At 37.2% G+C, this 25,118-nt stretch overlaps 2 protein-coding genes across 4 annotated transcripts in view; both read left to right on the top strand.

The window, feature by feature from the left end:
• Positions 1–938: 938 nt before the first annotated feature.
• Positions 939–15,215, top strand: unga (uracil DNA glycosylase a). Of its 2 annotated transcripts, XM_084115754.1 has the most exons (7): positions 939–1,162; positions 1,863–2,060; positions 2,142–2,237; positions 3,085–3,182; positions 5,495–5,583; positions 14,458–14,636; positions 14,791–15,215. In XM_084115754.1, exons 1-7 carry the CDS (start codon positions 1,076–1,078, stop codon positions 14,929–14,931), a joined length of 888 nt encoding a protein of 295 aa, XP_083971880.1. In that variant the 5' UTR covers positions 939–1,075; the 3' UTR covers positions 14,932–15,215. The 2 variants fall into 2 exon arrangements, with proteins under 2 accessions (XP_083971880.1, XP_083971881.1); XM_084115755.1 differs by lacking the exon at positions 939–1,162 and having other exon boundaries at positions 1,519–2,060.
• A 2,747-nt stretch (positions 15,216–17,962) lies between these two features.
• The window catches only part of mlxip (MLX interacting protein), a 31,595-nt gene continuing 24,439 nt past the window's right edge, over positions 17,963–25,118 (top strand). For both annotated transcript variants that reach the window (XM_084115741.1, XM_084115740.1), the window contains exon 1: positions 17,963–18,509. In XM_084115741.1, coding sequence (XP_083971867.1) covers positions 18,202–18,509 — 308 coding nt within the window. In that variant the 5' untranslated portion in view covers positions 17,963–18,201. The remainder of the gene's footprint in view (positions 18,510–25,118) is intronic.

Here is a 25,118-nt window from a genome sequence, read left to right as displayed (position 1 = left end):
TGCCGAATGCTTTTCATCTTAATTTGAAACATTTAAACTTTTTGTGAAATGTTTTGCTTGAGAAGGCATGTTGGTATAATATTTCTTCTAAATAGTAAACTATTTATTTCTATAGCAAAAGATAAGGAGTGAGTATATAAGAATGCTCATTATAATAATGCTTCTTGTTTTTTGGCAAAATTGCAACACATTATGTGTGCAGTCATCCTCACAAAATATTACTATCATGATCACAGTTGAGAAAACAAACTTTGTTTGGAAATAATAAATATTAACTATAGTGTAATGGATTTGCAGTTTGCTTCACCAGTGGCCACACAGGGTCGCTGTGGTTTTATTGACATGTCTATCTTACAGCCTAAACTGTCTTTCCCTCCTATGCCACATCCCTTTTCAGTAAAGAATTTATAATCATGAATTATAATATTAATCATATTATTAATGAAAATAGGCCTAATAGTAGTAGTCGCCGTAGTAGTAGGCCTAGCCTATATTGTAAAAAAAAAAAAAGAAAAAAAAGTGCTTTAAGTACAGAACAAAACAGAGTTGCATGTACAAAACCATTATAGTCATGGCATACACAAGCTTTTTATTCATGCAAAAATCGACTAACTTTAAATTATACCAAGTAGCTAATAACAACAGCAACATCAATAAAATCAAAACCAACAGTCAGAGAAAAACATTTAGGCTTTAGGCTATTATAGTGTAAACACGGGGTAATTTGGACATTTCAAAGATTTTTTTGTGACCATCATAGACATAAGAATTATACCCTATTATAGCAACCCTGAATCCAAGAGTTTGTGTTGTAAAAATAAAAGAACAAAAATAGCATTTTTTTCTCTCAATAGTTTTGAATATAGCCTACTTAGAAAGGGGTAACATTTATGTAAAGTATTAAATGTAACAACTTTTATCTTATTTTGTCACTCTATGTACGCGCGCCGAGCACGTGACGTCCTCACGTCATATATATACGTCTCTGAAATCTGGCGGGAGTTATAACTGCACGCACCTCGAGTATTGCTCTTTTAAAGTCGATTTCGTTTAACTATTCATTTTATTTGCGGAAATGATTGGACAGAAAAGTATTAAGTCGTTCTTTTCGCCAGCGTGCAAAAAAAGAAATCTTACATGCTCAGGAGATGCAAGAGATGATGTGAGTAAAACACACTTTATTTACTCTGGTCTGTTGCGGCTGGACTGGGAGTCATATGTCGACATATTTCGCTTGAAATATGAATGAAAGTGGTGGTGCTTTATTTATATGTTGAACATAGTGTCATTCACGAGCAAATAGAATTGGCTCTGTCTGACACCTCGTTGTTCTTTTCCCCTATTCCCGCGAAATGTAGAATTACACAATTCCGGAAGTAGTTTTACGTCCTAATAAATTATCTGAAAAATACTAATTATTTAATTCAAAAATGTAATAATTGAATAAAATAATAATTTTTATATTTATTTACTTCTTTGTTCCCGTCTATCTGCTGGCCACACTCCAGTCCAGTGGTTGGCGCTAATGCACCTTTATAATACAGAAGAAGTAGTTTTGGCTATCACTTCAAACAACAAACTGCGAAAATGTTAGTGTAAACAAAACTGCTTACATGTCAATTGCACATATTTTAGTTGCTTATAAATCAAAACCTCGCGCATTCTGGTCGTGCCTGCCACCAATATGGCATATTTGGTCTTGGCATCAAAACTTTGATGCATTTTGAGAAGGCATTCTATGATTTAACAAATAGACAATGTTTTCAAGTATAGCTTGTCTTCGTTTTTTAAATGTACAAATGCTAGGCCGTGCTTCCAAACGATCATGGACTTCAACCAAATACATTAAAATATCGCCTCAGGGGAAAAAGCAAAAGTTGGAGAGCGAAGACGTCTCCTGCTCATCTTTACCTCTGAGTCCTGAGCAACTTGAACGGATCAACAAAAACAAAAAGGCGGCTCTGGAAAGGCTCTCTGCTCTCCAAACTGCTCCGGACGGGTTTGGAGAGAGCTGGAGGAAAGCTCTCAGTGCAGAATTCGGAAAGAACTACTTTAAGTCAGTAAGTAAGACATGGACAATCATTTTAACTTTAACCCTTGATAAAAGAAGAGTAATATACAGCAGTGCTTGTCTTTTGCAGTTGATGTCTTTTGTTGCTGAGGAGAGGAAAAAACACACCATCTATCCTCCTGCAAATGAAGTTTTCTCCTGGACACGGACATGTGACGTACAAGATGTGAGTTGAATGTCATGTTAGTATGTAAGGCAGGTCAAACTAAACCCTAGCAATGCTTTAGACAGAAAAAAATGACAAAATGAAACATTTAGGAGGCAATTTTATTTTGGTTTTAGTTGCCAAATGTTAAAATCACCAGATAAAGAACTATGTTCAAAAGCATTTAGCTTGCACAGAGAATTTAGCTGCTTTATTTTGCTTTAAAGACTCCATTAAGTCAATTTTTTTTAGTTTTTCAATATCTATTAGCTTTATAGTCATCCCCTAATAGCACATATATGTGATGGCATGCATACATTGCAAAGATCTCTTTTTGATATGCATATTTTCAGATGGAAGTGGTATTTTTGCATGTGCTCATCAGCAATGTTTTCCTAAAACATTTCCAGTCGGATGTTAAATAGGCATTTGGAAACAGTCTTGACATGAAATGGAAGTTGCGATAGTCTTTTCTTTACTATTGTGACGTATATCTGCGTGAAACGGCTTCTCGAGCAAGAAAAAAATGTAGGACGGGACTTGATTTTGTCCATGGGGGAATTGTTTGGATGGTTGTGGTTTGCTCTTGGTGGATCTCATGTGAGTGACGGGTTCCCTCGCGCCAGGAAACACATCATCAGAGAAGAGATGTGCTGCAAGAGGGAGGGGAAGATATTTAGATTAAAGATTACAATGGCGCAATAGTAAAAATGTGCACTGATAAATAATTTATATAAACTTCTATGGTGGTGAATGGAAACTATAAGAAATTAAAAGGGTGCAAAGGGGTTGCATGAAATGGCATCATGCAGAACTAAAACACTGTGTCTGGCACCTTATAATGATATTTTTTTTCTTGTGATTCTAGGTAAAGGTTGTGATTCTGGGCCAGGACCCTTATCATGGGCCGAACCAGGCTCATGGGCTTTGCTTCAGCGTTCAGAGACCTGTGCCACCTCCACCAAGGTATTGTCTTGCAGTCGTCATAACACTATCCACAATACACATCATTTCAAAGCAGCTTTACAGGTTACTATAATGTGATTTGTATCAATTAGCAATTGATTTGTTTTGAACCATTTGTTTTAAACCAGTGATTCGGAGCATGGACTGCCAAAGTCATGTGACAGGGCTTTGGCATACCCGTTTCAAAGCATTTTAATGGTTTGCAGCTAGGGGGCAATTCCTGTGAACCAGTTTCTAAATGGTTTTACCTGATCTCTATAAGTCTGTAGACCTTTTTTATGAAACTTTTGTATAATAAAAATGTAAATTGTAGTTAAAAGTCTCTTATTGGCCTGATTATCTAAGCTCTCCATAAAACAAACAAAACAACCCCTAAAATTGAATTAAATAACACAAATTATACAGACACTTTAATATTGAATGATATTAGATCTGTGTTTCCCCAACACTACACATTTTTTAATTATTCTAACCAAAGGGCGTGTTTACACCTGGTCACTTCATGCGTTTTCTCAGATCGGAAAGCTATCCGATCGTGCAAAGATCCGGTGTAAATGCCCTCTAAAAAACTGAAACTGAAACAAGACGAAACTGGACAAGTGTAAATGCATCTGGTTGTTGAAACCACATTATGTAAATGTTATTCATCTCAACAATGCTAAAAAAAGAAACGTGTGAGAGCGTGTTATTGGCTATATGACGTTATAGCCAGATATGACCGCAGATGAGCAGAGTATCTCTTCAGCAAGACAATGCACAAACTACCGGAAATAAAACTGTAAGTCGCAGACGCTCAAAACATCACATTCATTTACAAGTAAAGAAACTAAATGATCGTACCAGTGCTGTTGCCGCTCTCTCTCCTATTGCGGTCTTTGATTTTGAAATAAGCTGATGATCAATAAAATGCAGCTCATATCTGTTGCTTTCGCTGACGTGAACTGTTAAATCTGCATATAGCGTGGGAATTGAACTAGATCGGATTTATGTTTGTTTTGTGGAGACGTATTTATGTGGCCAAGTGTAAATGGCCTTCTATTTCAGATAAATGCGGTTCTTTTGAAATTCTATTAATCAAAGAATCCTGAAAAAAATGGTCCACAACTGTTTTCAGCATTGATAATAATAATGAAGGTTTTTTGAGCATCAAATCATCATATTAGAATGATTTCTGAAGGATCATGTGACACTGAAGACTGGAGTAATGATGCTGAAAATTCAGCTTTGATCACAGGAATAAATTATATTTTAAAATATATTCAAATAGAAAAGTTATTTTAAATTGTCCTAATATTTAACAATATTACGTTTTTTTTTTTTTTTTTTTTATCAAATAAATGCAGCCTTGGTGAGCAGAAGAGACTTTTAAATGGCAGTGTATGTTACTATATTGTTCAGCTTCAATACTCAGCAAGGAATTTGTAGGCCGCCCTGACATGCGTTCACATTTCACAGCAGTTACACCTTTCTCTAAGCTCACAACTACGTCATTACTTCAGGTTGGATGATTCTGATTGGCTAAGAAATAGAGAAATTTTCCACACGTGGGCTGATATGCAGGAGCATATCTCAATTTATAACAGGGCTGACACCTGAACCCTAGTTTGAGTCACGTTGTGACCTTCCAGGTCACAGAACTGCGTTTCTAACGTCAGTCAATCTCCCCAGGGTGCCAGATGTTTACCTCACCAATACAGGACCTGTAACAAACAATACTAGCGCACATACACCGATACACAGCTTCTTCAAGGGTGGAGTCGGTCAAGCTTTTGCTCTAAACGGGAAACTTTCCCAAAACATCCTGATTGCATGTTCTTTCTCTCAGTAAGAGGTACAAACAACATTTATCATTATTCTCTAGAGATCGAAGAGAAAAAGTAAAACAAATGCTTAAACATACGCATGAAGTAATTCAAATCATTTAATATTTTGAAGGATAAATATTGATTAATAACTTGATTATAAATCACTCATTAGATATCCACTCAGTGGATTCCAGGATCGGACCCTTCATAAGCGTCTTTGAATGTCATTCCTGATTTACAGATGAGGTAGAAAATCCGTCTGGATCAATATGGGCTTGATGCCCTTGAGATAAGAGCCTCAAGGTTAAGAAACATAATTCTCAGGTTCATAACTGTAAAAGACAATTTAACAAGACACTCTGCGAAATTATATTCTGACAGCTTATGTTTAATTTCAACCTCTTTTATTTTTAGCATAAAAATATGTATTTTACTCAAATTATTATAAGGGCTATATGATTCTTTGTTTTGGATGCAGTTATTTTATGTCACTTTTGCTGTTCACAGCTTGGTGAACATATTCAAAGAACTGGCTTCAGACATCGAAGGCTTTGAGCAACCCGGCCATGGAGATCTTACAGGATGGGCAACGCAAGGTGTGATTCATGCTTTCTCCTTTTCATGGCATGCACTTTACTGGTTCATTACAGAACTGATGACACCGCACGATATGTCAAGAGTAGGGCTGCACGATACTGGTAAAATCTGACATTGCGATATTTAGTTATTCTGCTATATATATTGCAATATGAAAACAATTTCACCAGATGATTTAAATAGCTCTATTTGTACAGAATTAATCATTCTACAATGATTGAAGTGATTTTTCTAGGAGAGTGCATCTGAAATTTTATTCATTATCAAAATAATAAACAAATTACAGGCATAGATAAATACAACAGGACAAAGATACAAATGTAATAAGCAGTGCTTTTTGTTTTTCAGCTAAATTTAACTGTATTCAGGTACGGACATTGAAACGAACTAACGTAAAATAACAATGTATAAATTAAATATAATTAATTAATACAATTTATCTTTGTTAAAGCTACAAACATGATTTTGTGGGTATATTCGGCTGCTGTCACTTTAAAGGACAAATCCAGTGAAAAATGAACCTAGGGGTAATTAACACATGGTTACCGAGTCGATCGTTCCCTGAGATGCGTTTTCATGATAATCGAATATAAAGAGTTTTATCTTTAAAAACAGATTAGCTCATAACAATAGTATATGGGGCACAGAGTAAGTAAAAGTAAATCGCTAGTTAATACCACTAACAAGGCTCAAAATAGCCTCACACTAACACGGTAGCATAATGAGGGTCCCTACATGCAAACCGAAGCATTGAGAAGTTTGTAAGTGTACTTACAGTTTAATAAGAAGATACTTTATAAAGACAGTACATTACGCGTTTACATGCAGGATCCATCTTGGAAAACAGTCTCGACTAATCGAGCCACGAACGCCGCGCTAGGTGAGCTTGTTGATAGGAATTACGTTTGTGAAATCTAACGTAGCACGGCGTTCGTGGCTCGATTAGTCGAGACTGTTTTCCAAGATGGATCCTGCATGTAAACGAGATGAAGTTTACTTACAAGTACACTGTAAGTACACTTACAAAGTTCTCAATGCTTCGGTTTGCATGTAGGGACCCTCATTATGCTACCGTGTTAGTGTGAGGCTATTTTGAGCCTTGTTAGTGGTATTAACTAGCGATTTACTTTTACTTACTCTGTGCCCCATATACTAGTGTTATGAGCTAATCTGTTTTTAAAGATAAAACACTTTATATTCGATTATCATGAAAACGCATCTCAGGGAACGATCGACTCGGTTACCATGTGTTAATTACCCCTAGGTTCATTTTTCACTGGATTTGTCCTTTAAGATGAATGCACGGACCCAATATAATCATGATATGCATCCGTTTTCTTGTTTACAACACAAGTCTCAAGACTGTGTTTTTGAGGATACTCGCCGAGACGGGCATTTTGACTTAATTTTGCGTGCACGTGACCGTTTAATCTCAAGAGAAAGAGAATTGAATTCACTGTTCATGTGCTGTCTGTGTGAGTTTCATTCTTCTTGCGCTCGATGTGTAAACTGACAGGACTTATAAACGCATGCAAATGATAAACTTTTCTTCAATAATGGATAAACTTTGCAATTAATCTGCGATTCACATGCATTCCGAACCGGAACCGATCAACTACGATCCCTATACTTGACATAACGCATCATGTGTTGCGACCACCGTGGATACGCACATCTCGATATTGATGCTAAATTGATATATCATGCAGCCCTAGTCAAGAGAGACTCTTTTTACCGGTGCGGTCATCAATAACCACATTTGATTGCACAATAAATCAGTAATGAAACAAAGATTACGTAGTGAAAGTCTTAAAATCAAATAGACTGTCAGCCATATTGTTTTAGGCGGTGTTCCAACATTTGATGCATTAGTGCTTTGTGTGACTCAGGTTTGAGTTCCATGGCTGGTTGCATAAACTATGCACTACTAGTTTAACATGTTAGTCATTCATTTTTTCTTTTCTTTAAAACTGGTCATAACTGGAAAAGACTGATTACCCCTTGGCTAACTGCTAGCTGGTCAAACTAGCTCTTAACTCTTTCCCCGCCATTGACGAGATTTTCCGTCTTTTATGACACGGTGCTTCCCCGTCATTGACTTATTTCTGTTATTCTGGGCAATCTGTGTTTTCACTCTTATACCTTCTGGAATAGTACAGCATCTCCGGATCCAAAAACAGGCGAAGTAGATCTGCGTAAACCAGAAGGAGCGGATATAGGATGTTTGCGCTTGTAAGGTGTGATCATCAAACATTCAACAGCATATAAATCAAAACTGCCTAACGTTAGCGAGAAAAATGTGGAACCCACAAAGAGCTTTAGGACTGTGAAGCTTTGGGGTGTCGATGGACTCGACCTACTCCATCTGTTTTGATCATTCTAGAACCAATTCCTGGTAAAGCCTTTGACAAAAACACGATTTGTGTTTGTTTTGTCATCAAAATGTTGTTGTTTTTTAAAGGGTAACGACACCCCCCTCTTTCAGCTCAAGTCTAGCTCACAATCTTTTTGAAAAATGCAACTTAATTGGGCGTGGTGGCTGTGAGAAGAAGGGAGGGGAGGGTGTGGTATGGCACGGCAGGGGAGAGGGGAGAGGGGGGGGGTTAAACGTGAGGAAATGCTAGATTTTTTTTATAGCTGGCAAAGTTATAGTCTAATGAAATACACTGACACCTTATAATTGTATTTAAAACATATAAATGCACATGTATATGTATAATTATGTCATTATAAAATATATATTTGTTTATATACACACTATAAATGCATATATTTGAAAAAAAAAAAAATTCTCTTAAAAAAAAAAAAAATTCAGTAGCCTACATATCCTAGATCTACGCACCCCCTAAACACACATAATAAAGATGTACAGTGACATAGAAATTTGCACAAATTAAGTATACGTTCCATACAATTGACCCTTCGCTAAGCCACGCCTGAAAACCGCCACTGGCCAATCGTGGCTTAGCAACCGTAACTAGGCGCGGGAGGTCTGGCAAGCTTTCGAGCGAGAGGGAAACATGCCGAAGCGTTGCGCGTATGGATTGTGCAAATCTGATACCCGGTATCCTAAAAGTTTGGACAGGGTGGTGGATTTTGTTCCCTTCCCGAAACCTAAAACCCAAGGGGAGAAATGCTGGGCGTCATCTTCATTTATATAGCGCTCTTATCAATGTAGATTGTTCCAAAGCAGCTTTACATTGATAATAGGAAATTAAAAGTAAAGTGTTTTGGCTTTATAGCAGCTCTAGAATAAAGTTATTGTCCAGCTCGTGGATTAAACAGTGTGATTAAAGGCAAGACGGAGGCTCACTGACATAACTTAACGTTACTTAAAAATATATTTCAGCATTTTGTTAATCGACGGCCAAACTAGTAACGTTACCCCCAATCCGATCGCGACTCTCCCGGTGTTAGTTCTAGTAAAAGTAAAAGGTAACGTTAGTTAGTAAAAGCAGGGAACATCACGGGGCTTGCCGGAGATCTCCAAGGAAAAGGTTGGTAACGTTATGCAAAATTAATCAGTTCATAACAGTAGTCACTAATATGACCCACGACGTGTGAGCAGTAACAGTATATAAGCGGGAGAATGTTATCATTGCAAAGTGGTCAGGCTAATGTCTTGTGTTTATTCCACAATACTTATGGATAAGCTGTTTGATTTATAAATATTAGAATATTTTCACATTTCACTTACCCTGCTGTGCATGAACAGCTGTTCCTCAATTTGTGTGTTTCCCATTTGAATGGTCAGCGTACGAGGCGGCTACTGCTTGCGCTGGGACCTAACGTTATAGGCTTTAGCTTCAATTTTGATTAAATTATTCTCTAATCGTTTGCATATTATGTCGTGGATATAGCCCTCGAATGCATACTGCAGTCTTGCTCTCTCATATTTTCACCTGTTCGACAAAAATGACTAATTATCTCCTTAGGAATGTCTGAAACCAGTGCATACATACTGTAATAGACGTGCCAGGCGCAAAAGCTTGACAGGCGTAGCAACAGTAACTAAGGAGGGCGGGGCTTAGCGAAGGGTCAATTGAGGTATTATCGAAATATCTAAATTTTAATAACGAGTGATTTAACAGAAGGCAAGTAAAACGGTCAGGGTTACATTTTAGACACACACACACACACACACACCTCTGAAGCGATAGAAAAGTCCTCGGGACGGGACCGCATCACTCGCAAGACGAAACCTGCATTGGTGTACAAGGCCGAAGTCCACCATTCTCCCGTTGAATGGTTGCTACACACACATAGTTTAGAAGTGTCCGTGGTTGATGGCCATCCAGCCGCCTGCAGTCAGAGTCCATCCCGGGCAGCATCGCGGGGAAAGATGCACTGGAACTTTTGCACCACGAAAACAAACGCGCGTCCCATCATTGCCTCTCTCATCTACTACGCGATATCATAGTTTGACATGTCTGTCATTGGAAAATTCCACATGGTGTCATGAATAATTAAGAGAAAGTGTCTTCTCATTGGATAAAAAACTCAGTCTCATTAATAATTATGAGACACCGATGAGTCATCAAAGTACTATAGTGCTCTGCCACCTGTGACGTGGACACAATGAAGATTTTAAACCCGGAAGAGGAAAATAGCGTATAAAAACTAAAATTTAACCATTTTCCCCCTACTATTAAATCTAACAGATGCTAACATTGTCTTCAATGGTGTTCAACACACATACCTCTGTTAAAATCTCAGAAATTTTGGTTTAGGGTTTCATGACCCTTTAAAGAAACCTACCCACTTTCACATGTTGATGAAAAAATAATGAATGAAGCTGCAATGGAATGTTTTTCTCTGTTCTTTCTTTAGAGATATTGACTGTTTACATATTCATCAACAAAATATTCTGGGGGCTATGAAAGTTTTGTGAATGTGATCAAAAATGCTGGTGCTGGCTTGCAACTTTTTTAGTAAACTCTGGCGTGGAAAGAGTTAAGACAGTCTTAACATAGAAGCTATGCTTATGCATTAACTGGCCCCACTGGCTCGAGGTCCTTTCCTGGTCCTCCTGTCCTCTCTCTTCTCCTTTTCCTTCCTGTCTTCTCTCACTCTGAAAATATAAGAAAAAGGATATGTAAAAGAAATGCTATGTTATCAGAGAGAGGAGCACTGGACCAGTGGACGATGCAAACAAATCAAAGCAAATGTAGAACTGGAACCATTGTTTATTAAGAAAATAAGAAAGAAAACACTTGTTTAAACAACTAATATTTGGAATTGCACATTAATTTGGCTTTTAACTCAAAGATTAACTCAATCTTCTGAATCAGTAATTTGCAAAAATGCTTTTCTCCCATCTGACCTATTATTCCTTTTTTCAAAGTCTTAAGTCCGCACTTTCTCGGTGTGTTCCGCACTGTCGGCAGAAATTGGTCCTCGTCGGCTTTTTTTCGGCTGATTCGACATGTTGAATCAGCATCGGGCCGTCGGTGAGAGAGAGAACTCTGATTGGCTGTTCAGCCTAGTGAAGAGACAGTGCATGAGAATAATAGCAAAACAGCGAGCAAAGTAAAAACGGTACAGATAGAAGGCTGTTCTAATGTTACGTCATCTTACCTGAGTGTTCCTTGGCGAATATTGCAATTGTTACATTCCGGCTCAATGAAGTAACAAAATAAAGGGATCAGAATCCAAAAATGAATTAGACAAAATATTTATTTACGTCTAGGGGTTACATAATAAAGAAAATAGATGTTCAACAAAAAATAAGTAAACAATAAAGGGAAAAACAATATGAAGGTCCAGCTCCTAAGCACAACTGCAGGATAGGGGTCAGAACTCCCTCCCACAAAGGACAGCCATCTTAAATACTGCTTTCCAAATTCAACACAGGTGTGGATCCTTATCTGGCAACCTATAGAAAAAAAAGAGAAAAGCAACAGAACAAACCCAAAACAAAACTGAGCCGTAACACAATATTAACATGAGCGGAGTGGAATAAAGAAAGTGTTTAGCAGGATTTATATTCAAAACGTTAAGCACGCACTGCTTTGTTTACGGTTTGTGTATCTGCAGCCTGCAGTGTCGGTTTCCCTTTTTGAATGACGAATATATCTGCAGAAATAGACAGGCGTCTCATTTACACGGTCGGCAGACAGTCGGCAGTAGTTCTCTCGGTGTGTTCAAAGTGCAGCTTTTTACCCCAACGCAAGGCGACAACACCGTCGGCTTTCATCAGCGCTAGTTCATCGGCTTGGTGTGTTCCAGGCTTTAGAGTCTCTACTAGAATAGGTTTTCATGCTTGAATGTTAAAAAAACCCTCATTATTTTCACATATTTTACATTGTTGCAGCACCTCTCTTCCCAGTCTGTCAGTAACGCTCAGGGCTGCGTTTCTCAAAAGCATCGTAAGCTTAAGTTGATCATAGAACCATTGGCAGTTTCGAAACACAACGCAGCCCTGTTTAGTTCCTGTCTCTGTGAAGCCCCTCCTGAAAAGGACAATATGCTCTGATTGGTCGGCTGGATCCTTGTGTTGTTATTGGTCAACCGCTTAGAGCGTGTTTTGGAAATGTCACGCCTCTTACCATAACCTCAAGTTTCAAAACATTCCGAAAGCAACTCAACCCCTTTATTTAGCATATGTCTTGTGCAGGAATTATTAAAATGAGGAATATTGTGACATGTTTGTTCCCAGAAGAAAACTCAAGACTACAACTGAAGCGTTTCAGGGAGTTCAGAAACAGTGATAATAGGTGCGTTTCCATTACAGATTTGCGCAATTACAGATTTTTTCCCCTTTTTTTTGTAAATGTCGACAAAAAACTATTACGAAATGACGCCGTTTCCATTAACCGATGTTATGTGACTAAAACCTCATTTTTTTCCTCTCGCGAAAAGTCATTCCAAAAATCATGGCAACGGACATTGGTAGGTTTATGTATATCCCAGCCACTGCACTGGCCATTATTATTAATCGAAGGAGACGTATGTGTGTTATCCAATCATTAATGGCAAGGAAAGACCCTTACACTTGGAGCAGCACATATGATGTGTTTCTGGGTGTTTCTCCCGCATTTCTGCTTTGAGGTCTTGATTGTGGCATTTCTTTGAGGTTTAGAATCCAGTATTTCTGTAATTCTTTGTCCTTTTATGAATTTAATAAAGAACTCTGTCCAGTATTCTGTCCAAACACACCGAGTCATTACGTCAGGTGACCTGTAAATGCGCAAAAACTGTTTCCATTGCAGTTTTGCGAAATACTTCTTTTTCGAGTTGCCTGAAAAACCACCTAATGCGAGCGTAAAAACTTTTTTGCGATAAATGGGAGTTAGGGATGCAAATTATCGATTAATTCATTAATCATTAATTGATTGACCTTATAGATCGATTAACGATTAACTGATAAGCAGCTATTTTCCTGAGAATGTAAATTTCTCACGGTATCAATAGTGTCTTTAACATAAAAAGCAAAATATTGCTTATAGGCTACTGAATAAAAATGCATGTTATATTGCTCAATTGATGTTTTATTGTAACAGTTGGGATACGGTACAGATAATGGCATTTATGTAGTTTAACAAAATAAATTATCTACAGAAAATTAAAATGCATAAAAAAATAATTGTGCACTGGCTCACCTGTTGCATGTGAAACATTAAGCAACATAAAATAAATTTTAAATAAAAATCTACATGGGTAGGCGGCTTAGCCTACAATATTAAGCCTACATATAATAATCTATCTGGTAAACTACTTGAATGAAAAGCTTGAAACATTAGCAGCAGCAGCACTTATAATCCCCCTTGGTCTGAGAAAGGTAACAGTAAGATTACTAGACCTGGAAACTTCAAATATAGAACTGAACACAGCTTAAATCATCCCTGAGGAAGGTGACAGTAAAATTAGAGGGCGTCCCTTGTTTAAACTGTCAGTGAAATGTGACCAAATTCCGATTTTTTTGCTCACATGTGACACAGATCCGATGTGTTCTATGACAGTGTAAACAGGAAAAAAAACGCATGCATTCGGATATATATCGAGATCGGTTTCAGGTCTCATTCATATGTGGAAATAAATCGGATATGTGCCAATGCGACTGTCATGTAAACAGGCAGGTCGGATTTTCTGAGGCATTAGGCAACGTCTCCGCGGTTTAATGACGAGAGAAACCCACACGCATCTGCAAAGGGACGGATGACCCGACGAAACGTTGTGTCGTCGTAGGAGAGGAATGTGGACAAACGTTGACACAACATATTGTTGTACACAACAAAATTTCGTTCCCACTGCTCCTCGTTAAAGCCAATGTTTAAAGCCAGTATGCTCCCACCAGTCCTGAGATCTCTCTCACACACACTAACTGAAGCATATGTGCAATGGTGGCACTTTTCGTCCTCCTTCGCCTCAAATTTGAAATGCTCCCACACTCCACTCCGTTTTGACCGCCTCATGTTTGGCTTCTTTTTTGCCGCCTCAGGTTTGTGTCGGGTCTCTCGCCGCCCGCGAGAATCTCGTGTAACGTTCGCAATGTTCAATTAGCCGACAATTAATTTAATCGAGTAAATTCTTGTCGACATTAATCGATAATCGATTAACCGTTTACATCCCTAATGGGAGTTTTTGCGAAATTGACGTGTTTCCATTGGGCATGATTTTCCGCAATTTCAATTTGCGCAGTGTGAAGGGTAATGGAAACGCGGCTACTGATATAAAGAGAATAACTCCCGCTGGAGTGACTTTGTGCTTTGTAACTTTGCAGACCTTTTTCATCCTCAAACAGCAATATTACACACTAAAGAAAGTAGAAAAAGTAAAATGTTTACAGTTAGATGCAATATAATGAATAAATAGCCAAATAAGCTAATTTCCTTGTGCATGTAAATGTGTTTAATGACAACCTCTTGTTGTAGGGGTTCTGCTGCTGAATGCTGTGCTAACTGTGCGCGCGCACCAGGCCAACTCTCACAAAGACAAGGGCTGGGAGATTTTCACAGATGCGGTGGTACACTGGCTCAGCACTAACATGCAGGGTCTTGTTTTTATTCTCTGGGGCTCTTATGCTCAGAAGAAAGGGGCTGCGATTAACAAGGTATGTTGGAAACATAGAACTTGATGTGTGTAATTCTTTCAGTTCATAACTGAACAACTAGAAAATATATGCCAGGAGATCCGAAAATATATGCCAGGAGATCCGATAAATATTCCAAACAGTTGTACATTGTTTTCTGATTGTTGACTTGTAGAATCGACACCATGTCCTGCAAGCCGTCCATCCCTCGCCACTGTCTGCTCACCGTGGCTTCTTTGGATGTAAACATTTCTCAAAGGCCAATGACTTGCTGAAGAAGTCAGGAAAGAAGTCCATCGACTGGAGCGCTTTGTGAAGGTTTCCCTGTATGGTCGATTCAGTCGTGTAAATGGATGCGGTTTGTCCTGTTTTAAAGTAACCTTCTTTTTTTCCATTTCCTGCTAAAATGATCAGTGTGTTGGTTCTGAATGTTTTTCCCTTCTCGAAGAGTAGGTATATAGTTTATTTTAATTACTTTATTGCTGTTCATTTTCATCTACTTTTCTGCATTTATCCCTTTTAGGTAGTCATGTAAAACACTAACAATGGTGAATGTTTTCGTTTATGCCTGTTAATACAATAAACTATTTTTCTACTGAATGTTATGTGCACTTGCTTTGTCAATCTAAATCTGTGTGTTTTAAGTAGGATAGACTATTTTACAAGTGTTTCAAAGCCAGATTAGATGTAATATCGCAAAACCAGTTTTTTCAGCGAAGAACATTACGGCCTGGTTTCACAGACCGGCTTAGATTTGAGCCAGGATTGTGCCTTAGGGGGGAAAAATACCCATAAATTTTATTTTTTGTTTTTGTATTTTTTCATGTCATTTACATTTCAGAGCATAAGAAACAAATGGGGGGGGAAAACATTTTTGAAAAAAGATATTTTATTCACATGTTATTAGTAGGGGACAGTGGACACCACCAGGACTCAATTGTTTAAAAAAATAAAAATGCATTAAATGACATACAGGAAAAACCAATGGGTTTTGTTTTCTTTCATTCACCAATCAATTTTTAGGTTTCAGGATTTTTTTTTTTAAACAAAACTTTGTGTAAAGATGATTCTCATAACTATGTTCTGAAAGATATAACGGAATGAATTGATATACCATTTTACTTTATGCATCATGTTGGTAATATGGCCATAAATGGGTTTTCCCATTCAATACACTATCTAATTTGCACATTAATGTGTTCTTGGGGCAACGTAATAAAAAGTGTAATAATGGGAGTAATAATTGGCAACATTTTAATAATGATATATAATATTTCATTGGAATATTGATATCATTTCTTTGTTGATTTATGACAAACAATTACAAAATATTATCAACTAAAATTAAATAGATCGCTAAATCAATGTTTAAAAATAATCTTTAAAGACCAAGGAGAATTTGTAGTCATGGTGAAACCTTCAAACATTTGGTATATCTGAAAAGCCCTGAATATACTCTTTACAGGACATTAAAACTGACATATATGCTGTCAGAGAAATTCACTAAAATACAATGTCCACTACAGAGGACAAACGTCTATGGGTCCCAGGAGCAGTGTTGAGCAAAGTTACTTTTAAAAGTAATGAATTACAATACTGCGTTACTCCCTAAAAAGTAACTAACTGTGTTTCTTAGTTACTTTTTATGGAAAGTAATGCTTTACATTTCTTTTGCGCTACTTTTTCTCTCCTGGGCTGGGCTTGCTTGTTTGTTTTTAATAACAAAATAAAACAAAAAAATCACCCTTCAGCAATAAAAAAAAAAAAAGAGAAACAAAAATGATGTTTATCTAAAAGCAGAGGTGGACAGTAACAAAGTACATTTACTTGAGTACTGTACTTAGGTACACTTTTTGAGTATCTGTACTTTACTTGAGTATTATCTTTTCTGGAAACTTTTTACTTTAACTTCACTACATTTGAAAGACAAATATCGTACTTTTTACTCCACTACAATTCTGTCAAGGTCCTTGAGTAGAAAGTAACATCAGTCAGTGGATGATTTTGGTTGCAGGGGTTGCATTTTGGTTGAAAATGAAAGTCGGGTTGACGTCAGAACCTTGCATCTGATTGACATCAGAACCCGACGTCAGATTTACGTTGGATATTGATTGAAAATAAAAGTCGGGTTGACGTCAGAACCCGACTGATGTTGGTTTCTGACGTCAAACCGATTTTCATTTTCAGCCACAATACAACGTCTGTTCAACGTTGGAGATCAACGTCAAACTGACATTGGATTCTGACATAAACCTGATTTTCATTTTCAACGTTGGGTTTGGTCTTCTAAATGCGACTTTTGTCACTTTTTTGGAGCACACTAGCTTATAGATAACAGTAAAGTTAACATATTCATACTAAAAGCCAAAAAACTTTAAATAGGGCAATATTTGAGGGAACAGCCATTTGTGTGTCCGAAACCATTGTGGACGTTATTGAGTGCACTTATTCAATCTCACATTCAATCCCACTACTGGAACTGTGTTCTAGAAATAAATTTGATATTGATATGATGGTAGGTAGGCAGGCGTAGATTCAGAGGCATACGGTACTTTAAGTATTACATACAACAATGCAACAATAATAAAACAATGCATTGACATTTACTTTTTACTTTTGATACTTAAGTATGTTTAAAAACGAGTACTTCTGTACTTTTACTTAAGTAAAAATAGGTCTTTACAACTTTTACTTGTAACGGAGTAATATTTGACCAGTAGTATCTATACTTTTACTCAAGTAAGGAAGTTGTGTACTTCGTCCACCTCTGTCTAAAAGTAATTTTTGCTTATTCATATGGTTGAACTGGCCATAAACTTAATAAAAAGACTGCAGGAAATACATTGGTTAATTGAGATTAAAACCAAAGTATATTTGTGTTATTTAACATATTTAATTATAGCAGGTTTGTGTAATACTCAAGAGTTCAGCCAGCTGGCCCTGAATGTTTATGTGAATAAAAGCCTAAATTCAAACAGTTCATCATATTAGCGATCGAGTCTTCAGAAAATTTGGACTAAACACTCAATTCATATGGATTAGTTTTTACCTTTATGATCAAAGGTAATGTTTTTGGTTATCAAAAATCCCTTTATGAACTTTTTGAGGCGTCAAAGTGGTAGTTGCGTAGCTGTCAATGGAGGGACAGAAAGCTCTCAGATTTCATCAAAAAGATCTTCATTTGTGCTCTGAAAATGAGCGAAAGTCTTGCGGGTTTGAAATGACATGAGGGTGATTATTAATGACAGAATTTAGATTTTTGGGTGAACTATCCCTTTAAACCGTGTTTGTGAAATTATGTTTTGACTGACTTGCACAGTTGCAGCCCTCATTGTGTTTCCCAGCGTTAGTGGGTGTGCTTTCTAGTCAACCAATCGACGTAACGACCGTCTTGAGTTCAGTTCACCACCGAATCCCTTCAGGTTAATAGTGATAGCATGCATGCTAATATTGAGAACGAGCGGCCAAATCTGGCCACCTAAATAGCTTCTACAACTATATAACTCAACTCAGTAGCAATGGACGAAAGTCGTGGCATAATGTGAAGTATCGCCAGTGCCAAAAATTGTAGCAAAAGTCTTTTAATATGGCTAGTCGAGATACACGGCAATACCGGAGGGCTCCTATCAAGCAAGAGCAGGACGACGACTCTGACGCAGAGGAATCGACTATTTCGTTAAAGAAACCTGATGGACGAGAGTCACAGATCATCCATAGTGGTCATTTTATGGTGTCTTCTCCTCACACCGATCACCCCCCAAAGAAAGGTTACGATTTCGACACTGTGAATAAACAAACCTGCCAGACGTATCATTTCGGGAAGACTAGCACGTCGCATCTCTCTATTGATGCCTCCCTGACGAAGCTCTTCGAGTGCATGACCCTTGCATACAGGTGGGTTTATTAGTGAACAAAAGAGCGATTTACTGCCTCTTTGTGCGAAGACTTTAGTTGGGCCACATTAAATGTTATTCCATCATTCCTGTGAAGATGTTAGCGCACTGCTAGCTGGGCCAAAAACTTGTAGAGAAACTAGTTCGGCTTGGGGTTTCATTTCCCCGAGGTGTTGTTTGTGTTTTATCAGGGTGTTTAACAGCCGACAACTCCTAGGTTTTTTGTTAGGCACAAGTACAATTGTATTAGCCTGTTTAGGGTTGTACTTTTAGTTTGGATGAAACTCATCAACATTGACTTTAGGCATGACATAATAGACTATAATTCTAAAAAAGTGAAACTGTTTACAAAATTAGACGCCACTTTTGTGAGGTAGTGTTGCATAGTTGTTTCCCCCTTCCAATCTTAGCAACCTACTACACACAGACAGTCAAAACATTAGCATTTTAGTAGTAAATGTGTAATGTGTCTATAAAAATTCAAAACTCATTTTCTGATCTGTTTATTTATTCAGAAATGCACTATAAATTCATACACACAATCATTCTACCATGGACATGGTATTTAATTTCTGAATTAAAATGATTTTGTTTATATATGTGTTTATATATGTGTAAAGTGTGTATATATGTGTGTGTGTGTGTGTGTGTGTGTGTGTATATATATATATATATATATATATATATATATATATATATATATATGGGAAGAGTTCAGATGCAAAAGTGCCGTCTGAAATTTTCTTCTAGAATGATCATTTTTATCAAGCTCGTATATTTAAGTTCAGTAATTTCACTTAAATGACAATTAATAGGTAATTTTCATTACCATTTAAGTGAATTTACTGAATTCTACTAATGCACTTAGAGGCTTTTGCATCTGAACTCTTCATATATATATATATATATATATATATATATATATATATATATATACATACACACACACACACACACACACACACACACTGTTAGGGGTAACAGTTTAGGACCCAAGGACCTGATGTTTGAAAGAAGACCCGGAGTCAGAATTATAATAAATTGAAGAAAAGTTTTACTGAAGATAGTTTGCAGTTTCATCAGGCAGAAGTCAGCTTCAAGACTCACACAGGAGTTCGTAGGCCGCCCCGCTTACAGTTACAACACACACACACACACACACACACACACACTGTTAGGGGTAACAGTTTAGGACCCAAGGACCAGATGTTTGAAAGAAGACCCGGAGTCAGAATTATAATAAATTGAAGAAAAGTTTTACTGAAGATAGTTTGCAGTTTCATCAGGCAGAAGTCAGCTTCAAGACTCACACAGGAGTTCGTAGGCCGCCCCGCTTACAGTTACTAAGATCACAGCAGCAGGGCTGCCAACTTTTGAGTTTAGCTTGGAGTGAGATTTTTTTTTTTTTGGCGAGGGGGGGGATGTAAAAACAAATATTGCATCACAATAAGTGTAATTGTCAAAACATTTGGTAAAGTTTAGTGACAACATGTTACAATGTTTACATTGTACAATGACTGGTATATAGGATACAGTTTTTATTATTGCTTGACAAAAATTTCAAGATTTCAATTCCATTCTTGTGATTTGATTCCGATTTTGATTCAATATTGACTAATTTGGATACATGTTTATTTTAAATTTTATTTAAAAAAATAATCTCACCTAATGCTGTAAACATAGAGGGCCCAATCTGCTGGTATTATTAAAAATAACATTAAATTAAATATAATGCAGTTTTTGTTATAATAACAATTATTTAATGACATAAGTAAAAATATGTAGTATTTTTTCTATTCAATTAACATGCTATGGTCGTTAAATGGCTTTCCTGAGGTAAATGTAACGTTATGTGACATAATTGTTCTCCTGCTGTTATATTGACCTCTTTCCGTGGTTGAAAAACACTAATTGGTCGATATTATGTATACTTTCGGTAAGTTGTACTGCATCTTTAAATAAAAAAGTAACAGGTGATCGGTTCACGTGCACTTGAACTGAGGCGCTCAGCGATCTGTCACGTCACATTTACAAGCGCCAAACGTATTTTTGTCTGAATTTCGTAATAAAATTGACGGAATCTAAGAGCTGAGAATTAGTTTAATATTAAAAGTACCTCTTTGCTCCACAATTTTTCTGTGCGTGAGAAAATGGATGTGTGGCGTGAGAGCGTGTGAAAAGTGTCAATTGCGTGAGTCTCACGCTCAATGCGTGAGAGTTGGCAGCCCTGCAGCAGTTATACCCTACACCACGCACACACACACACACAGCAGTTATACCCTACACCAAGGTCTAAGCTACGTCATTGCTTACAGGTTGCAGTTTCTGATTGGCTAAGAAATAGATAAACAGTAATTTTCCACACATATACAGATAAACTGAAGCATATCTCCATCAATAATGCGGCTGACACTCGGACCCTGGAGTTAGGCACGTCGTCGTGACCTTCCAGGTCGCAGATTTGGGTTGCCGGCCGCCAGCATGTCCAGAACAACAACTCAGTCAATCTCCAATAATGCCAGTGGTTCCTTAACCTGCAACCAAGAAGACTAACACACACACCGACACACAGCTTTTCCAAGGTTGGGTTTGGCCAGACTATAACTATAAACCGGAGAGTCGTCTCAAAACATCAAGATAATGTGTTCTTTCTCTCAAGGAGAGCTACTCTTTAGTCTAACTGGAAATAAGGCTTTAACAAAGAAATGGACCCTTAAACTGTTGGCTTCAATGACCCCTATGTTTAAACACGTTGAAGACCTTTCTCAAACACAAAACCAGTCCCTATTTCATTTCTGGAAGCCGGGCTAAAGAAGCAAGCACTGCATTCAGATATCAAATACAGACATTAGAGAACACATGAAAATAATATTTCAGTAATCACACTGGTAACTTCTATAACAAAGTAAAATCTCCAGAGAAGTCATTCAACTCATTTGAGATTTAGAAGGAAACATTGATTAATACCTTGATTATAATCACTCATCTCATATACATTGAAGCAGCGGTGCATTCCAGTCCCCTTCAGTTCCCCGTTTTAGACCAATCTGGGGTCCTAAACACATAAAAATTGCATGCCCTGTATAAGCTGTATAGTACACAAAATAACAAAAAAGTTAAATACAGTAAACACATTAAAGCACTGTTTTATGATGCTGAAGATTAGACAGTTTGTGAAAACGTGTTCTTTGTGACTAGAAATGTTCTGATGATTATTATGCTGTTTTAAATGCTTTGATATTTACAGTAGTTCATCAAAGTTGTCCTAAAACAAGAACGGGTATTGTTCAAAATTCATGTATAACTTTAATGAAAGGTTTGGTCCACTTCAAATGTTGACTACTGTGTATAGAAATATATAATGTTGACTGTAGAAGTATCCTATATGCATTTAGTAAATTTCCATACAGATTTTAGCTTTGGAAAATTAGCTCAAAAGGATTACAGTTGTCAAGTTTAGTGCGCTTGCCCAGAATACACTACATTTTGATGAGTGATAATATGGATTAAATGTAAAGCCATTTGATAGTATGTAATTACTATGCAAGGATGTTTCTTCTTTTTTCTTTCATCTTTAATAGTTAAATTTTAGTTTTGGAGAATAAAAAACCTTAAATCTCACATCCAGTGATTTAACTGTGCTGTTAATTGTAGCTTTAAGGGTTGTGCCTTGGGTTGTTCATGTTATGTGGACAATGCATGAATCTGTTGTGCTATTGAATTTAGTATGATAGCAAAACAGTCTAGTTTTGACTTTACAAATCCTCAGAAATGGTTCTGTCCTAAATATCCTTTTTTTAGCATCTGTGTTGGTGGTGGTTGTTTTATTACCAAGCATATTCATCTCAAACCATGCATGAATCTGTTGTGCTATTGAATTTAGTATGATAGCAAAACAGTCTAGTTTTGACTTTACAAATCCTCAGAAATGGTTCTGTCCTAAATATCCTTTTTTTTAGCATCTGTGTTGGTGGTGGTTGTTTTATTACCAAGCATATTCATCTCAAACCAACAACAAACGCTCGTTTTCATTCACCGGTATCCGTTCAAATACTGTAGTTATCTTTTCGTCTTTTTAGATTTCCGTCTTCAAATTTCACAATTTTCTTCCGCCTTGTGGAAATCATATGAGTCATGACCCTGCTATCTTAATCAGATCTTGCTCGTGTAGTTTTGTCTGAATTACGTTGCTTAGTTGCCTGGACTACCATGTCAGTTTTTTTTGGTTGTATGCTACATATCCAAAACAAGTGGAGCGCTTGAGTGTTCCTTATTTACTTTATTGCTCAATCAAGACATTGACTGAACAACGTCACATGGGCACGCATGGAAAATATAATTATTATTGTGCTTGTGAATGAATTATTCCTAGAAAGAAAGCAAACAACCATCATTGTATTTGTGATTTTATTTTTCAATTAGAGTTTCTCTAGAGTGTTATTTACAGTGAGGAAAATAAGTATTTGAACACCCTGCTATTTTGCAAGTTCTCCCACTTGGAAATCATGGAGGGGTCTGAAATTGTCATCGTAGGTGCATGTCCACTGTGAGAGACATAATCTAAAAAAAAAAATCCAGAAATCACAATATATGATTTTTTAACTATTTATTTGTATGATACAGCTGCAAATAAGTATTTCAACACCTGTCTATCAGCTAGAATTCTGACCCTCAAAGACCTGTTAGTCTGCCTTTAAAATGTCCACCTCCACTCCATTTATTATCCTAAATTAGATACACCTGTTTGAGGTCGTTAGCTGCATAAGACACCTGTCCACCCCATACAATCAGTAAGAATCCAACTACTAACATGGCCAAGACCAAAGAGCTGTCCAAAGTAGTGATGGGCGATACTGCAAATTTCGGTATCGATCCAATACCAAGTAAATACAGAGCCAGTATCACCGATATCGATACCGATACCAATACTTTTTTATTTTAAAAGCATGCACTTGAACTTGTATGCACTTTCCTGTGCTAGAGCCGTGTGTCATGATTTATGAGGTGAATGCATCATTAATATGCTAAATCTGAATACGTTTTCATAACTACTAGCCCTAAATATTTTGTGCTCTCAACTCGCCTGTAATTAGTCAGTGACTTTTACAAAACTACCCTAATTATAGTACTAGCCTACTACTAGCCTACTGTTCAAAAGTTTGGGGTCTGTAAGATTTTTAATTCTCTTCTGCATTTATTTGATCAAAAATAGCCTACAGTAAAAACTGTAATATTACAATTTAACATAGGCTATCTGTTTTCTATGCCATAGTAAACTGTAATTTATCCATGTGATCAAAGCTGAATTTTCGGCATCATTAATCCAGTCATGATGATATTTCATTTTAATATGCTGATTTGCTGCTCAGGAAACATTTCTTATTATTATCAATGTTGAAAACAGTTTCATAATTTTGTGGAAACCATGATACATTTATACAGAAATATTTGATGAACAAAGTTGAAAGAACAGCATTTATATGAAGTAGATTTTTTTTTAACAGTCTACCTTGACTGATCACTTTTGATCAAATTAATGCATCGATCCTTGTTGAATAAAAATATTAATTTCATTAAAAAAATCTTACTGACGTCAACATTTTGAACCGTTATGTACACTTTTGGTTTGTTTATTGCGAAATAACCCGATTGTTTCTCTGTCATCTAAGCAAGGCTTCGTTTCCCAAACGCACTGGGCCTGTGAGCTCAGCGAAGCACCAGCATCGAACGCTCTCTGTGATTGATTGGTTTCGTCTTGTATCCAGATGACTAGGAGAAAAAGTTCTATCCTACACATAGACAGTATATAAATGATCCTACACAATTATCCGCTAACATTCGATTATTTTTCCAATTAGAAGCTTATTTTATGCACTGAATTGCGTGCTAAATTAATAAAAAATTACTGGTAAAAAAACACATTTGGATCGATATTTTTATGTGAGGATCGATCCTTTTCGATACCACGTCAGTATCGAAGTATCGATACTTAAGGATCGATCCGCCCATCACTAGTCCAAAGACACTAGAGACAAAATTGTACACCTCCACAAGGCTGGAAAGGGCTACGGGGAAATTGCCAAGCAGCTTGGTGAAAAAAGGTCCACTGTTGGAGCAATCATTAGAAAATGGAAGAAGCTAAACATGACTGTCAGTCTCCCTCGGACTGGGGCTCCATGCAAGATCTCACCTCGTGGGGTCTCAATGATCCTAAGAAAGGTGAGAAATCAGCCCAGAACTACACGGGAGGAGCTGGTCAATGACCTGAAAAGAGCTGGGACCACCGTTTCCAAGGTTACTGTTGGTAATACACTAAGACGTCATGGTTTGAAATCATGCATGGCACGGAAGGTTCCCCTGCTTAAACCAGCACATGTCAAGGCCCGTCTTAAGTTGGCCAATGACCATTTGGATGATCCAGAGGAGTCATGGGAGAAAGTCATGTGGTCAGATGAGACCAAAATAGAACTTTTTGGTCATAATTCCACTAAACGTGTTTGGAGGAAGAAGAATGATGAGTACCATCCCAAGAACACCATCCCTACTGTGAAGCATGGGGGTGGTAGCATCATGCTTTGGGGGTGTTTTTCTGCACATGGGACAGGGCGAC

The sequence above is a fragment of the Abramis brama genome (genome assembly GCF_963993115.1).
Source record: "Abramis brama genome assembly, chromosome: 5".
NCBI classification, from domain to species: Eukaryota; Metazoa; Chordata; class Actinopteri; order Cypriniformes; family Leuciscidae; genus Abramis; species Abramis brama.
Note: the sequence above shows the minus strand (reverse complement) of the source record. Positions and strands in the feature narration are given on the sequence as shown.

Excerpts from the sequence above, each read along its gene's own strand:
- unga (XM_084115755.1), top strand. The coding sequence starts at position 1,758 with ATGTTTTCAAGTATAGCTTGTCTTCGTTTTTTAAATGTACAAATGCTA. Across the intron at positions 5,584-14,457 it reads TACAGGATGGGCAACGCAAG|GGGTTCTGCTGCTGAATGCT; the intron begins GTGTGATTCATG and ends CTCTTGTTGTAG. Across the intron at positions 14,637-14,790 it reads AAGGGGCTGCGATTAACAAG|AATCGACACCATGTCCTGCA; the intron begins GTATGTTGGAAA and ends GTTGACTTGTAG.